Source organism: Patella vulgata, chromosome 8 (genome assembly GCF_932274485.2).
Source record: "Patella vulgata chromosome 8, xgPatVulg1.2, whole genome shotgun sequence".
In the NCBI taxonomy this organism is placed as follows: Eukaryota; Metazoa; Mollusca; class Gastropoda; family Patellidae; genus Patella; species Patella vulgata.
This window is the reverse complement of record NC_065886.2, coordinates 29,737,989-29,756,396: the sequence shown is the minus strand read 5'-3', so window position 1 is coordinate 29,756,396 and position 18,408 is coordinate 29,737,989. Positions and strand designations below refer to the sequence as shown.

Sequence of the window (18,408 nt, the reverse complement as noted above, 5' to 3'; positions counted from 1 at the left end):
TATTATTGAAAAAGACTAGTTAAAACTTGCTCCTACTCCTGTACGTATAAGATTTATCCTTAAATGGCTCTATTATTTGGAATCTTAAAACAGAGAAAAATGGGTCTAAAATCACATACGAATGTAATAATGTATAAAGGTGAACAGTCCAAATACAACGACGGCGGTTTACGCCTGCTTAGTCCATTCAGTCATTTCTGCATTCTCTTGTAGGATATGTTCATTACAAATGTACCGCTCTGATTAGAGAATGTTCATTGTGTGATTGGGTCTTAAATATTGAATTTTCACGGCAAGATGACAACACCAATAGTGATTGAATTGAACCAATATTGGATTTTCAAGTTTTTGTCAAATATCGAGTTAGAGGTTTAGCTTCTTTAAAAGTATTAAAATCTATATAAATAAAATCAAAGATGTCTGTGTGTATAATTGTTACGTGTATTTTTCGCCCATCACGCCTCATCGCCGCGGTCCTTGATCCCAACAATATGTCATATCAAATTATAACCGGCATGACACCGACCTAGATAACAAACCTCAACTCTCAACCCTCCGTGTTACGAGATAAGAGATGGTGCTATACAGTTTCACGTAGCAAACCCCAAAGCAAATCACATCGGGTGGTATCAGTAAGAAAATTTGACAATATATTATTATCCCGCGCCGAACGAAGTTAGGGAGGGATATTGAAATGGGGTTCGTTCGTCCGTCCGTCCGTCCGATTTCGTTTCCGGAGCATATCTCATAAACCGTTCAAGATATCTTTCTGAAACTTTGCACACACATCAACCTATTACAGTAGTCGTGCCTTTTGCTACTTAGGAATTTATGGGATTTATATTTTTTGTGTTTCCATGAAAACAAATTTGACTTAGTTTTTGGTGTACAATTTTGTTTCCGGAGCATATCTCATAAACCGTTCAAGATATCTTTCTGAAACTTTGCACACACATCCACCTATTACAGTAGTCGTGCCTTTTGCTATTTAAGAATTTCTGGGATTTATATTTTTTGTGTTTCCATGGAAACAAATTTGACTTAGTTTTTGGTGTATAATTTTGTTTCCGGAGCATATCTCATAAACCGTTCAAGATATCTTTCTGAAACTTTGCACACACATCAACCTACTACAGTAGTTGTGCCTTTTGCTATTTAGGAATTTCTGAGATTTATATTTTTTGTGTTTGCATGGAAAAAAAATGACTTAGTTTTTGGTGTACAATTTTGTTTCCGGAGGATATCTCTTAAATCGTTCAAGATATCTTTCTGGAACTTTGCACACACATCAACCTATTACAGTAGCTGTACCTTTTGCTATTTAGGAATTTCTGGGATTTATATTTTTTGTGTTTCCATGGAAACAAATTTGACTTAGTTTTTGGTGTACAATTTTGTTTCTGGAGCATATCTCATAAACCGTTCAAGATATCTTTCTGAAACTTTGCACACACAACAACCTATTACAGCAGTTGTGCCTTTTGCTATTTAGGAATTTCTGGGATTGATATTTTGTGTGTTTCCATGGAAACAAATTTGACTTAGTTTTTGGTGTACAATTTTGTTTCCGGAGCATATCTCATAAACCATTCAAGATATCTTTTTGATACTTTGTACAGACATCTACCCATTACAGTAGTTGTGCTATTTAGGAATTTCTGGGATTGATATTTTGTGTGTTTCCATGGAAACAAATTTGACTTAGTTTTTGGTGTACAATTTTGTTTCCGGAGCATATCTCATAAATCCTTTAAGATATTTTCATGGCACTTATTTTGAATTTCTCAGATTTGATAATTTTATGTGTTTCCATGGAAACACATTTAACTGTTTAAGATACCTTTAAAATAATTTTACCCATTATTTTATTTTCTGAAATCCAGCCTTCCGTCCTGATTTTGTTTCTGGAGCATATTTTATAATCTGTTCAAGAAATCTTTTTGAAACTTTGTACAAACATTAACCTATTATAGTATTTTATTTTTTGATGTATAAGTTTATTGTTTAACATGCAGCGGCTAATTGAGGTTGGCATTTTCTATGTAGTAATGTCATGTATAATTTTTAAAACCAGAGCTTAATGTCATAAATTATCTCAAATCTTCTAGTAAATAGCAATCAGTCATTTGTTTTCAGAAATAGAGAGCAATATCTACTAAACAGGGCCACAATATTAGGACCAGTGACACTGTTTGCGAAATCTGATACATTTTTATATTGATTACCAATTATAGCAGAAACAAGTTATTTTTCCTTATTTCTTCCAAACAAGTGCAAGGGCGCGGGATGTTAATAACTAGTCATCTTGTTTTTCATCAAAACGGCGATTGATTATTGTTACTTATAATATTTCTGCCACATCCAACTTTTAATTACGCATATTATAATCCTACCTGAAACGGGTATAAATCATCGTATTTAAAATAAAGGCGTTAAGCCGTTACTAGGAACGCCATTTAAACGGGAGAAATGACTGACGGTGTATAGGCCTACATATGTCGGATAAAAACAACGCTTCATTAATTTAAAAGCGAATATTTGGAGTTTGGCGATAGTTGTGCCACTACATTGGCCTCTGTTAAGTTTAATTAGTCATAATAGTATAATATATTATAGTATCTTTTTTTTTAAGATGTTACATGCATTAATTAATAAAGAAACTGAGTTGCCACTTGGAACTAAAGGCACCCAATCGTAGCTAAAAACAAGCACATCAGTTGGTGAGTAGGCCTGCTATGTTATCTAAACGTTTTTAGCTACGTTCTCGTAGCTAGAGACCGACCGCGGTGAATGTTTTAGGCCATCGAATTTGGGCCCCCTGTCGAATTGGGTCCCAGTATAATTGGGCCACTGGCGAATTTGCACCCGCGTAGTAGGCTACAACTAAACAAAAAAAACCCAAGCAATGAGTAGGTTTCTCACTGGAAGTCGATTCACTCCCGATAGTCAACAATGACATGTGTTTATCAATCGATAAGTTACACACCCCTATTATCAATAATAGACTAGTCCACCTGGTGATCAATATTATTACAGCCAAACATTGTCTGGTCTATTGATAGGGGAGGAAGTACTGTCACAGAAACATGGATGCCGATTAGTGAAACAGAGCTATCTTCTTCAAGATGGTAACGTATTTTACTATATTATGATGTAATTTATTCACGGATTTTAATCCAAAACCGTTCTCTTTTAAAACATGCCATTGCCAGGCGAAACAGTTTTGCATTTGTGCAATAATATTGACAATACAAAATATGACTTTATTCATTTTCAATGATGGTGAATTAATTTGCATGTCTTTTGTATTAAAAATAAATAAGCTTAAGGGCAATTGGTGTTGACACTATGATCATCAAAAATAGAATTAGATGTATAAGTTGTTATTTATAATATATTTTATATTAGTGTAATATCATACTGAATTGATATTATTGCGTTCTATTATAAGGTAGGCAACTGTAGTCTATTGATTGCATGAAGGCAATGACTCATATTAAATTAATAATGTATAAAAGTCATAGCAGCTATTATTGGTTCCCCCTTTGCATCAATTTTGCTTTTGTTTTTAATCTACAAATTATTGTTTATGATCCTCATGAGCATTTTTAGGGCAATATCTAATTTGTCACTGCTTAATCTAGGCCTAATTGTGTTCAAATTGATTGTATAACATCTAATTAAGAAAGCAAAACTGAAATATCAACTTTAGATAATCTTCCAACTGGAGTTATAGGAGTAAATGGAATTAGAAAGATGCAAGTCAAAAGATATTACCTAACAATTAGATAATCTTTCAACTGGAGTTAGGAGTAAATTTAATGGAATTAGAAAGAGGCCAATCAAAAGATATTACCCAACAATAGATGGTGTGTTGTTGATTACCGGTACCCAACTATACAGGTGGTGTGTTGTTGATTACGGTACTCAACAATTATTGGTGGTGTGTTATTGATTACCCAAAAATTATTGGTGGTGTTGTTTACCGAACTATTATTGGTTGTGTGTTCACTGTTGTTGATTACCCAACAATTATAGATGGTGTGTTGTTTAATACCGGTACCCAACTATTATAGATGGTGTGTTGTTGATTAACTAACTATTATAGATGGTGTGTTGTTGATTACTCAACTTTTGTATGTGGTGTGTTTTTGATGTTATTTTTGTAATTTTGTGAATAATGAATAGATTTGTAGTTAAAAGAAGATCAGCGGGTTTTAAGGCCCACCAGGCTAAAATATTTAATTAATAATAGTTTTACCAAAAAGCAAACCGCTCCAAAAATTATACAGACGAATCAATTCCACCTGGTGATGCCGTGATGATGTAGCAAGTGTGGTGTGGTGACGCAGTGATGCATCTAGGAAAAGGGAGGCTGTTGGGTTGATGATGGGGTGACACACTGGGACATCTAGGAAAAGAGAGGCTGTGAGATGAAGCAGTGATGCAGTTAAGAACAGAGAGGCTGTGGTGGGGGCTGGGGTGATACAGTAGCACACCTTGGAAAAGAAATGGGTCGGGTGGGGTGACACAGTGAGACACAGTCCCCCTGCAGTTACTATTAAACTCACTCTCTCTCTCCCTCTCCCTCTCTCTCTCTCTCTCCCTCTAAATTTTAGTCCATAGACTGACATTGTAAAGGGGGAGACAACTCCTCTAACACTGACATAACTATTATTAAAGACACACTAAACATATTAACATTGAATGCACCTTCACACATCATTAGGTCATTTACTCCACTCAAAGCTGGCTAGCTAACCTTGTGATCCCATGTTCGATCCATATATTGTCTGAGAAAGTTCATAAGGAAATTCAGTTTGTTTTCCTCTTGTCAGTGAGTAATAGCAATGGTCAATGTAAAGTCATTCGGATAGGATGAAAACTTATATCCCATGTACACATTGGCGTGCACGTAAAGGATCCTTGGCAATTGGAATTCGATATAAGAGTAGGCTGTAACACCGGTATCTGGGCAAAATTTTCATCATAGCACACTGTATGGCGTATGCCCGTCTTCATTAGCCCAGTTGGAGCAGACCAATATAGGAGGTTAAATCGCATTTCATTTCATTATATGGGGTATTTTCAAAATTTAAAAATAAAAAAATGGTATATCCAATATGTCATATAAATTTTCACAACCATTAAAAAAATTTATATATTGTACATCAGCATGGAAGTACCTTCCTTGGGCCAATATTTTGACAGGGTTATATTATTGAGAATGAAATCAGTATATCAAATTATTTGGTCAAAATGTCCATTCCGTTACATGGTAAAACTGCTCATTCCCAACTTTGAATAGCGCCGAATAAAATGTCCTCTGTCGAAATTTTGAGAACAATTTGTGTTTTCCGTTAATGCTTTGTTAGCGGGTTAACCATATGCCACATTATCAAGATTGTCACTAGGTGTCACTATTAAATCAAAGACAGGGTTATGGTCAAGTAGGAAAATCCCAAATAATAAAAAGAAACAGTTTATAGAAAGGAAAATCCGCACAAATTGTATGTCTTTTCTGTTGGTCTGTTTCAAGACATAAAACACTAATAACTGATGGAGAGGTTTTTACTCAGAAAACCAGGGAATAAGGTTGTCAAAGCACTCAGTTAATATCATGCATGTCTATATACAGTCAAAGTATGTATTTTCCGTTATAAATAATGATAACGGAAAAGACTTCTTGAATCGAAATCGACAAAACAAAAGGTATTTTGTTAAAATTATATTGTGTAATCGATTTTTTATATGGTTTCTAATACATTGTAGTATTCAAAAATTTATTTAGACAATTGGAGTCAAATTAATAACTTTGAATTTTATGTCTTTTCCATTATGTCTTTACTGTTAACATGGTTATTTACATGGTAACTGAAAAGACATTCCTAAAAATTTTGGTTTTGTTACATTTTTGTTATTTTTAAGAGTCCTGCATATACTTCCTCTTGAGTTATAAATCTCTAGAATACAGAGAAAATTTCCATACAAATTCGTAATTATTTTCAAAATTTGTTTTTACAGTTATTTGTATGTTTGTGTGAAAATAGTCCATATAGGTACATGTACATGTATGACTTTAATTGTGTCATTTACGTCTTTTCAAATATTGGATTAGATATATACAAGTATATATATTTTGAGTGTAGAATGGACAATGACTTGAACATGTACAACTTGAAGTCAATTAACTTCTAGAGTACAGTACAATTGTAATCTTATAAAAAGAAAATGGGCGGAGGGCCATTCATTGTAAGTCGAGTACACAATTAACAATTATCTTTTTTGCTCTTGAAAATGGATGACATCAGATCAGGTGGTTGCCTAAGTAAATATTTTGCCAAAAATAAAAGAAAATTGACCTGTTTAATGCACATGTTTCACAGTGAAAGATTAGTATGATGGATCTTACCAGCAACCTGGGTTTGTGAGAACGGAGATTCTTGATATGCAGGTATAAAATCATTTTGTATGAAGCAATCACTTTAGTTTCATAGAACGTCAATTTTCAATTTCTTTTTGCTTTGATCTGCTTGGAAAGTAGATTATTTCGCAGATTATTTGATAGACGTTGACCCTCTCTCCACTAATGAAAATAATTCACAGCATCATTTAATGCAAAAGTTATAAACATATGTAGACTGTAGGCTCGGTTAGACAAACGCAAGGAATTTGTACTGCAACTAGGCAACCCTTATTTTATGTGTTTGAATATATTTTTGTGAGTAAGACATCTATGGTGTATGGTGTATGAAAGTAGGTATTACTAAGTGGGGTAATGAAGACGGGCATGCGCCATACAGTGTGCTATGAGGAAAGGTTTGCTCAGACAAAGGCGCTATGGCAAACTCTTAGTTCGAATTACAACTGTCAAGTGTTCTTTTACGTGCACACCAATGTGTACATGAGGCCGTTTTTTTGTCCGATCTGGACAACTAGACAGCTGTCCTTGTCAGGGGAAATCGCTCTTGAAAATCGGAGGAACCTTCTCGGACAACACCTGGAGCAAACCTGAAACCGTCTGGTTAGCGATCCAGCCTTTCTCCCTGAGCCACCACTACTCCCTTCATCTCAAGGGTCTCGTTCCTACCAGACAACATCCAATCATACAAGATTTATAATCACTGCTTCATATTGTATTTATTAGCAGAATAACAATACGTCTGGATATTCAATCTACATAAAGAATAGCCAGTCCATTATTTATGATTAATCTCTTGCGTCACAGAAATAAAAGAACTTTATAATCAATGTCCATGAACGGTGGCAGCCGCCTCCCACGAAGACATGATAATAATGTTTGTTATAATGATGATGAGAGAGCGAGTTAATTGAGGATGACAACTTAATTATATTGTATTAAATGAGTTTGAATCCCCCACCACCTCCATGAAAACCAGTCTCTCAAATCTCTTGTTTATTGATTAGGTAGAAACTTCAAACATCAAATAAATCCCATGTTTTAAACATCCATATTGCTACAGTTTTTGATTCTATAAGCTCAAGAGAATCAAATGCGAAATATGAATCGTTGTTTTATTTGTTCAACTTATTATCGTTCTACGGAGGATTACTCAGAGGTAATATTTTATCCATGGATTTCAAATCTTTGAGTAAAGAAATTATTGAAAATTGTAATGTCAAAATCAACATTTTGTTCATCGATTAGTTGATCTGTTTAAGCTTAGAAAATAGAAAATAATTCACGCTTCGTGAACTCAGACTGTGTCGGCTGTGGTTTAAGACCAGGAATTTTATTCCTGTTTTAAACAGTTAACTGCCAGTGAAAATGATTAGAAAAGATTTAGATGACATTAAACATACTTGTTTTTTAAAATAAATATCAATGGATTTACAAGGTGTTTTAACAAGGAGATAGATATATATATATATACCAGGTAAAGTTTGATTTTATGTTAAAATCCTCAAGGGAAGGAAGCCTACCATTATAAAGTTAGATCGTACTTATGGACTAGGATGACATTTATATGCTTATCTTTAATTTTTGTCTCTTTTATTCTTGGTTTATTCCCCAGTCTATTAAAAAAGTACATTTGTTCTTCTGTTTTGCCAGTTTTAAAGGAACATATTGATAATCTAAATTATTTTCGGAGGTTTTCCAAATATAAATATGCCAATATTGATACCATTACAAATCACAGACAAAAACTGTTGAAGATTAAAATTCTAATTAGTAGTGATACCTTTAAATCAACAGTTTTATTATCTGTTAACAGCTATAGATTTACACAACCACTTCCCACTCCATCATATGACTATGTCTAAGTGTATATGTATGTATGCTGTCCTTAATGGGCGTTTTGATGCAATAAACATCTATCTATCTATCTATACCATTCATCTCACTGCTAATGGAGGTTGCACTTTAGATCAAAAGGTCTGTCATTCCCCACTTGTACTGAAAAAGAGTAGGATTGTCTTTCCAACCTCGTCATTTTTTTCTCTGTCCACCTGTTTCCTCTCACAGCTAAAGACCCCAACACGCAACCAAATTATTGAAACCTAGTTTGTGTTGAGTGGATGTTAATCCCCATTTCTCTCTGTCCCTCCCCGCTGCTAGTTCCCACTCCATATACCATTCATTACTCCATTACATCCCTCCCTCTTCATCACATCCCAGTCCTCCCCCGAATCATTAAGTCATGTACATTTTTATCCTCTTTATTTGGTCATAGTCAGTGTAGAATGTTTAATTTCATTTCGTTTGATCAGGGAGCCCTTTAAAAGGAGGAGCCATGGTGGCTAAATGGGTAAGACGCTGGCTCGCTAGCCTGGAGATCACGTGTTCGATCCCTGCATTGACCGAGAAAGTTCGTCAGGATTTTCTGACATGGTTTCCACTTGTCAGTGGTGCAGGACGGAGGGCCTGACAAGGACAGCTGTCTAGTCGTTCAGATGGAATGAAAAACCAAGGTCCCTTGTATACATTGGCGTGCATGTAAAAATCTCTTGGCAGTTGGAATTTGATATTAGAGTAGGCCATAGTCCCCAGCCCAGGAAAGATTTCCCTTATAATATATAGAACACTGTATGGCGTATGCCTGTCTTCATAAGCCCAGTATAGTCGAGCAGAACAGTAGGACGTTAAACCCCATTTCATTTCATTTCATTTCATTTCATTTAAACAGATGCTAACACATGTATTTATTCAACCAACACTGGTCAGACACTCTAAATCAATGAATTAAGATAGAGTAGTCTACTCTACATTAATTCATTGATTTGATAAGTTTATGACCAGTAAAATATAGAAATAAAATGGTCAGCTGTAGTTATTGAAACTGGTTTATGATTTATCATAAATAAAAACAAGTTAAGTTTGTTGTTACAGCTATTAAAACAGTGGGTTGTATCGATCCTTTGATCCTAATAGCCCGGGGCTTTATAACAGTTTAACAGGTTGTAGAGTTCATATCTGATGATGTACTTTAGTATGATTGTTACTTCATGTGTATCTAGTGACATGGGTTGTACAAGAGACAGGGTATGCTTACACACTTTGTAGGACGGCTGATACAACTTTTTCATTTGAACAGATCATAATCTTTTTGTTTTGCTTGATAAATGTGTCCAATAACAGCAAATTTGTGATCAAAATAGTAGAACCTTGTTTTGTAGTCAATGGTTGTTAACATTGTTAATTTTTAAAAAAGCCATGAATTGATTTTACAAGGTTGTGCTGTAGTGTAGTTTACATGTCATCTGGTATATGCTGTATAACGAATTGATTCTGCTAATTTGACTATACTGCTATACAGTTACACTATTTTGTAATGTTGCTGCCTGTGTGGAATTCTTCTTATGTTTGTGTAATCCTGATACTTATAGACATGCCTTGTTCTATCAACTATAGTAATTGTACAAGTCAAGCATGTATAAAAGTGTTTATTTATAGCAATTACTGTTATAATGCTTAATCCCATGTTTTATAGAAGTTATTATTGGGTTATATAAAGTAGTTATAAAATTTACAGTTAGCCTTCCTTAGTATTCATTAAATATTTATAAGTTGTGGACCATTCACTTGTAGAATCTTGTAATATTTAAAAATGAACAGTGGAATTTTAATTTACTATTAAAAAATCTGGTAGGTAAATTATCTTACTGCATTCGTGTTGTTAAGAAAAACATATCTTAAGATGTAGAATATGTTTTAAAGAGGCATTCAAAAGCTAAATCTGGCTTCAAATGTTACCGGTATATGAATTATTATTTAGACATTTATTTATTCATTGAAGTCCATAATCAACTCTCTACACTATCAGATGACTGAGATATCCAATGGATTAGACCATCATTGCCATATTATTGGTTAATGTTAAAATGGAAGACAATCAGTAACAGGACTGACAATTGAGACTTCATTAATTAAAATGGCAGTGGTAATTGACAATCAGCTAAAACTTGTCAATACTTCAGTCATAACAGAAATGTTCAATATATTTTTATCATTATCTATTTTTAAACTACTATAGTAAGAACGGACTGCTCTCTATCAAACTCAATCTTATATAAAATGTCTTGGAGAACTCTATACTACCAGCAGAAATATTTGTTTTCAGAAAAAAACATCTTCTAAAATTTCCAACTTTTAACTTAAAACTTGGAAAACATGCCCTTTCCTATTACTGGACCATTTCTATAGAACAAACTACCAAAGTCAGTAAAACAATTAATGTCTGTGCCATATTAAATCTCAGCTCAAAACATACTTGTTACAAAATCCTTAGAAACCGTTCTTCAGTTTTAACACGCTGCTTTATAAATGGCGATAATGCATCTTTAAGGGATGGGAGGTGTACTTGTTGTCACATTTATGTGGACTCATTATCCAAATACTTCAAGTTTTTTTTAAAACTTTTTCTTATCAGTCTTATGCAAGAGCATGATCTATTTTATTTTATATTAATATAAATTCCTCTGCCCGATATAAATTAAATCATAAACATGCAGCAGGCCAGTAATAAATAGCTTTATTTAAACCTGTTCTTTAATGTTTTTGACAATGATATATGGGGCAAGCTATTTAATTCACTTGTAAAATAAAAGGTTGACATGTAAACTGTGAGTAGGTTTAATGTGATTTAATACGCTGTATTTTAAATTTATGATTTATTTGGGTTTGTTCAGATAGTTAATTTAAAGACGTGAGTTACTAAGATATTGCTTAGAAGAGAAAGAACAAAACAAGATTTCACAGTGACCTTTTTTGTTTTATTTTACAAATTGTATACAAGTGAGTTATAGAATTGATTTGAATCAACACATACCATTGATTTGTTTTCATTTAATTAATGATGGATCCAAGGGGTCCATTACTGCATGGGAAATGAAATGAAATAGGGTTTAACATCCTACTGTTCTTCTCCGAACTGGACTAATGAAGACGGGCATATGCCATACAGTGTGATATGAGGGAAATTTTGCCCATACGGCGGCACTACAGCTTACTCTTATATCGAATTCCAACTGTCAAGGGATCTTTTATGTGGATGCCAATGTGTACAAGGGACCTCCGTTTTTCATCCTATCCGAACGACTATATAGACAGCTGCATCACTGACAATGGGGAACCACGTCGGAAAATCTGGTTGAACTTTCTCAGCCAATGCAGGGATCGAACACCCGATCACCAGGCTAGCGAGCCAGCATCTTACCCACTTAGCCTCTGTGAAATCCACCCCTTGATGCATGGGGAAGTGAAGTTTGTGAATGGCATACATGGGCATTCTCCTTTTCCCTCTCCCTTTTTCTTTAAAAGCATTTTGAGTATATAAAGTTAATACTTGGTAACATCTATCTGTGTTGGATTAAAAGTGTCTGTACACTGTGCAGGGCTGTCCGGGCAAAATTACCCTCATAGCACACTGTATGGCGTATGCCCGTCTTCATTAGCCCAGTTCGGAGCAAAACAGTAGGACGTTAAACCCCATTTCATTTCATTTCATTTCACACTGTGCAGGATATGCTTGTACATTGCCCAGCAGGTGCTAGTACATTGTCCAGGATTTACTTATTTTGTAGAACACTGGATATCATTTCTCAGAAGAATGCAATGTATTACAAATGCACATATGTAACAAAATCTGTGCCCCAGAGGAATTTTGCCAGACAATGCTTGTGACAGATGCTTTATTTGCAGGTTTGCTAGGCATTCACAAAACAAGTACGGTGCATTCAAACGAGTCTATAATAATATTCTTTTTAATGTTTTGAAAATGTTTGAAACAAACAAAAAAAAGTCAGGTCAGACAAAATTGAAATAATTTATTTACTGCGGAAACAAATGGTTGGTGTTGGGGTCGGTCACCGAATCAACAAAAACAAACAATAAAAGACAAAAGTACCTTTAGATGGAAAGAGTTCAACTGTCGTAAATTTATTGACTTAAACTGTTGACAGATAAACATTGATTTGTCTGGAGATTTCACACTGTCAAGATTAACCGTCTGTGTAAAAAACCCTTTAAGGTATGAATTTATTATTTTAGTTTGATTGATCTTGAATGGACAAGAGATGAAATAGGGTTGCATGTTGAAACAATAATTTGGTCATTTTGAGACTATTGTAAAGTTTATTTTGTGCTGTGGTTGTGTTGTGCAATACAGAGAAGAATTTTGCTAAGGCAGCAACTGCATTCCAGCTGTGTCATCAACACTGATTTTTTAGGGGTAACAACTGAATTCATAGATAAAATAAGGGTTGTGGAAATTTTAATTTGGTCATTTTTAGATTATTAAAACGTCTGTTTTTTTGCTCTGGTGTGTTCGAACTAAATAATAAGGTTTTTTTTGTTTTGTTTTTTTATTGAAAAGTGTATGTAAACCATGAACTGGAGAAATACTGCTAATGACTGTATAGGTGAAATTTGTGGAAAATACCTGCATAAAGTCTTCTTTGTTGAGGATCGATAAATGCTGGGGGATCAGGACAAGAGTAGAACATAAATGATGGATCCCCAGAACTAAAAAAAACCCAAGTCAATTAAAACCGAAACGTTGTACGATTAAACACTACTAATCAATGCAGAATCTGTTCTTAAAGTAGCTAAGTCTTGATGTTGTTATTGTATCGTGAAAAGATGGGCTTCTGATATCCAATATTTAAGACAAAATAAACATTTTACCATTGGTACACGAATCGTGTACCATAATTTGTTTCAGCGCCATTTGTAATAAGGGACTCGAAGAACGAGGTTAGACATATTCCATAAGTCATGTGAAACGGTGAGGCCATATTCTTATCTGGAGAGCATGCGCAATAAATACTATCGATGTAGACTGGAATAACCAGACGCTAGAGATTGCCATTCGATTGACACTTCTGACATATTTCGCCGAACATAACTGATTTGAATTTAGAGTATTAGTGATTTAGCTCCTTTAAGTTTAGAGGGTTGGTGAGGATCCCTGACTTAAGTATATATTGTTTTCTTAAATTATGTATCCCCGAACTCAAGAAAGACAGGTTAATTGAGACTAAGATGTTATACAATTAAACTCTATTAATCAGCACAGTATCTGTTGTTCTTGAGTTCAGGAAGGTGGGGTGTGGATTGTTTGCAGGAGATCTCTCACTTACTTATATTATAATTATACTGTTTCCTTAAATTAAACTGTTTGCTGTAAAAGGTCATCGTGTTTTACAAATAGTTTATATTCTTTCTAATCCCAGGAATTACCTGTGTTGACAGATAGATAGATCCTAACTCTGTCAGTCTGAGAATTTGTTCTCAAAGGTCAGACAATCCACCAGTCATGAATTTTCATCCTTTGTTGCACAGAAGCCCATAATTTGTTTGCTTCCATAGACATTTACCTATAAATCAATCCCATGATTGCTACATTTGGTAGACAAAATGAATGGAAATGGGTTTTAACATCCTACTGTTCTGCACCTACCATGCAGTGTGCTGTGAGAAATTTTGTCATACAGCCACACTATAAGGCCTACTCTTATATTGAATTCCAACTGTCAATGGGTCTTTTACATGCCCATCAGCCTGTACACGGGACTTATGACTTTGTATTTTTGGGTCCTGCACCACTGACAGGGAGAAACTGCACTGGAACATCCTAAAGAACTTTCTCGGCCAACACTATATAGGAGGAAACCTGAGACCTTGTGGTTAGAGAGCCAGCACCCTATTCACTGAGGCTCCTGAAGGAGAGTAGGTTAAAACATGATCCCTCTCTGACTGTCCCCTCGCACTCTCTCCTAATTCCCCTCACACTCTCTCCTAATGTCACCTCAAACTCCCCTAATGTCACCTCAAACTCTCCTAATGTTCCCTCACTTTCTCTCCTAATGTCCCCTCACACTCTGGACACACTATAAACATTTACAACAATAAATAGTATGTGAATGTTATTGTAGAGTTATTGTTAGTTTAAAGTCTTGATGTGTCATTTTATTGCAATAGGAATCCCGTGCAAACTACAATATTTTAAAAAAACGAATCTCTAATATGAATATCAGTCCAAAAATGGTTCAATTCCATTTAGTATTTTCAAAGATACGTGGAATTAAAATTTCATTATATGCTGCTCCCTATGCAATAAGCCCATCGCCATTTTGTTGTCCACGAAAATTTAATGCTAGAACTGTTTAAAATTATCTAGCGTTGAATATTAAATGTTAAATAATCTATCAGAGTAATATTAGTGCAGAATAAGCCGTGAGAAATTTGATAGTTTAGCGACAAATGCCAATGGCGCATCATTACTTTAAGAATATTCTCAAAATACAATATCTAAACATGCTGACACTGCACATAGTCATGGAAACATAATAACCAACGGATTCATAGAAAGTGTTAAATTACCTTCACCAACAATTAAATATGGTTGCTATGATAACTATCTCAATTATAAGAATAAACCATGTTTTATTCAGTAGGCTAGAATTATTCGTCTGGTGCTAGCCTTTAATCTTGTGTATTTCCATGTATTCTTTATATTCAGTCTTAACGCAAGGTACAATTTTATGGATACACGATTACTGAGTTTAATACTAAGTGGCATTTCCATGAGGATATCTCTTCTTTGACATTTGCTTGATAAAGAAGAGAGTATCCTTGTCGAAACGTCTCTTAGTATTAAACTCAGCAATTGTGTATCCATAAAATTGTACCTTGTGTTAATATGTTCAATTACTAAATGCTAATCAAAGAAGAAATTCAATCTTGTGTATTTACATATATTCAATATATTCCGTCTGTCTCTCGGAATATTGATTTAAAAGTTAAATCATGAATTCATCATCATCATCATCATCATCATCATCGTCATCATCTATCAACTGTCTCCTTTATATAGTTATATAGTCTACCTTCTTATAAATAACCATATATTATATAAGAGCTAGATGTTATATTTTGGCTTCATTTATTAACATGATAAGCCTATAATCAACTCTCTAGAACATCGGATGGCCATCCAGTCGGAGCATAACAGTAGGACATTAAACCCCATTTCATTTCATTTCATTTCATTTCATTTCATTTCGGATGGCCAAGATTTAAATGGATTAGAATGCCTGCGAGATTTAAAATTTTTACAACAAAATGGATCATCGAGACATAGTCTTGGTTAACAAGTAATTTTACTACGATAATAAAGGAACTTCGCTACCTCTTCAAGCAGAGATAACTTCGCTCAGAATAAAGTTATTTGAATGAAATTTTCAATGTATTCATTTTTCAATATCTATTTTCAAACTATTATAGCAAGTTCGGTCAACACTTTATCTAAACCTTACATAATGCATCTTTAATAACCTGATTGGAGTCCAGACCAGATTTATAGTCTTTTCTAGAATAAAAAAAAGTTATATACTTTAATAGTTAATCCCCTCCTTTGCTTCTTTGCCCATCCCTTATCCATTTTAAGAATGTATCTCATCCATTCCAAATTCATGTACCAAAATTTGACAAATATTGGTATATTTCCATTAGACTTCCACATTGCAAAGCCCTAAAGTGTTGGATGTGTTAAATATTCATGTATCAACATTATCAAATATGTTTTGCTGTATAAGATTACCTCAGTGAAATTTATTTAGCCACCTTTGGTTTGAATTTATTTGAATAAATAAAACAAGTGACATAGAGTAGAAAGAAACTAGTTTGTATTGATATTGATTGTAATAGTTTGATCTGTTTGACATGTCATAGTGTAAAGGTGCACTTTTTGTGTGTTTTCTGGAATCTTCGTTGTTGATTAAAAGAAGACAAGACTGTTGATGACTGTTAATATTTCTCTATATTCTTTTGGTAAACAGTAATCAACATAAATCACAGCAGAAAATTAATATAACAATAATTGGTTCAATGCTTAATAGTAAATAAGCTCCAATGTGGATATGGGAATTGACATAAACTTATGTCTCCAAATATCCAAATACAGGTAAATAAGGTCTGTCCTTAGGTATGTGATCTAAGTTGATCTCCCAAGAGTACTTTATGAACTGTAGATACAAAATAATTTTTTATTATCTGCATGTTATTGCTTTGTTATTTATGGTTATAGATGTTTGGAAAATGAAGAAAAAACTTAAGATTATCGCATTAAATGCTAATTGTATTATTCAAATTCTCACGTCATTATTAAATCGCTATTTGATTCAAGTCAATTTAAATGATCAATGTTTGCATTACTTTTTTTCAAATTTCTAGAGATTGTTAATTTTTAGAAAAAATACATGTATTTTTAATATGTCTTTTTTGAAGATTAGTTGATTGCAATGAATTTATGAGATATTTCTTACATTAGTTTGATTATCATTATATACTCTTCAAAAAAGTAGGGGATATTCAGAAACAATACAAAACTGCGGAAATGCACTGCTGTTTTTATTAGAGGTAACCAGTGTATGTTAATAACAGGCCAATTGCCTACACATGAACATAAACAGTTCATATGGGCGGCTTATCTGGTGGCCCCATTTCACTCGCAAAGAGATACACCGTCAAAAGTGAAAATGGACGTTTTTGATTTTTGTCTTAATAATGAGTAATTGCTCCACCAATCCTAATCAACCGTCCAATCACGATTTGGGGCAATCTGACCCACTCCTCTTGCAGTGTTGTCAATTGACATTGATGTCGACGAACACGTCTCCCGATCAAATTAAACATAATACACTGCAGAGGTATGCTAAACAGTAAATCTTACGCAAGAACCAATAGGAAAGCAAACATGGATAGATAAACCAGCATGCAGCAGTTTTCATCAACCCTTCCCTGAAGTGTCAAATTTGACAATGAACCCCTCCCACTATTGTTTGTTGCATGTGCAGCTCAGTGGTTTTGTTGGGGCGATAAGTTCTTCATCTGTGAATATACTCTCAAAGCATGTCAAGTGTCCATGACTGTTTACCTACATAGGTATTTGCATTTCAATATCCCCTACGTTTTTTGAAGAGTATATAATGATTAATCGGATTGTATAGTCATGAACAGCTATTTGAATATGAATAACCAAATATTTGTGTGAGAACTAAAATTACTCAATCATACAAATTTATTTTAAACCTGGGCAACTCCAGGTTACACAGCTACCAGTAGTCGTACTTAAATAAAATTAAAGCAGAAATTAAAAGCTGACTCAGTCACATGCTTCTCAGCTCTACTCTCAAGTACATGCTATAGATTACTCATTTTATTTCTGTATTCCCCACATGTTAGGTATAACTTGTAAGGTGAAGATATGAGATACATTAAGAGAAATAAAAGAAAATGAAATGGGGTTTAACGCCATACCTTTCTGCTTAATGAAGGATAAGTGAGTTGTCTTTCCCTTTACACAATTTATCTGTAAATACTGTACATATAGGTATAATTTCTATGTTGAAGATAGAGAAACAAGGAGTGTATAAAGTGTCAGATAAGACGATATATAGTTGTTGGATACCCATATAGATATACATGCAGATAATCTACTGTCAGTTTTAATAACATAATATTTACATATAAATCATTGTTATCTACTCAGAACATACTGCACTTAATATACATAACTTTCTCTCATCTATTTATACCTGCAATTACAGATTTAAAGGGGTGTTACCATCAGTTCAAGAACAGGATGGTAGAAAGCCTAATCCTTTACCCTTCTTAGATAAAGTTATTATTATTATATCATAGTTCCGATTGCAAGATTTGTGCAAGAAAGGGGGTGTGCATCTTAATTGAAATTGACTTGGTCACTCAATTAAATGAATGAAATATCACCAAAGAGTTTGGGGGTTGTTCTTCATTTGAATACGCACCCAGGTGATACATGTGGACAAGCTATGAGTGGGGGTGGGTGTAGCTCATTACTGATGAATGAGGATGGGATTACGCCATGCTGTGTGCCATGAAGAAAATATATGCCCGGCAGCAGT

General features: G+C 34.1%; 1 protein-coding gene across 1 annotated transcript in view; it reads left to right on the top strand.

Annotated features, from left to right (window-relative positions):
• Positions 1-3,024: 3,024 nt before the first annotated feature.
• LOC126829315 (restin homolog) overlaps positions 3,025-18,408 on the top strand; it is a 111,095-nt gene continuing 95,711 nt past the window's right edge. Inside the window, exon 1 of the mRNA XM_050559092.2 lies at positions 3,025-3,128. Coding sequence (XP_050415049.2) covers positions 3,126-3,128 — 3 coding nt within the window. The 5' untranslated portion in view covers positions 3,025-3,125. The remainder of the gene's footprint in view (positions 3,129-18,408) is intronic.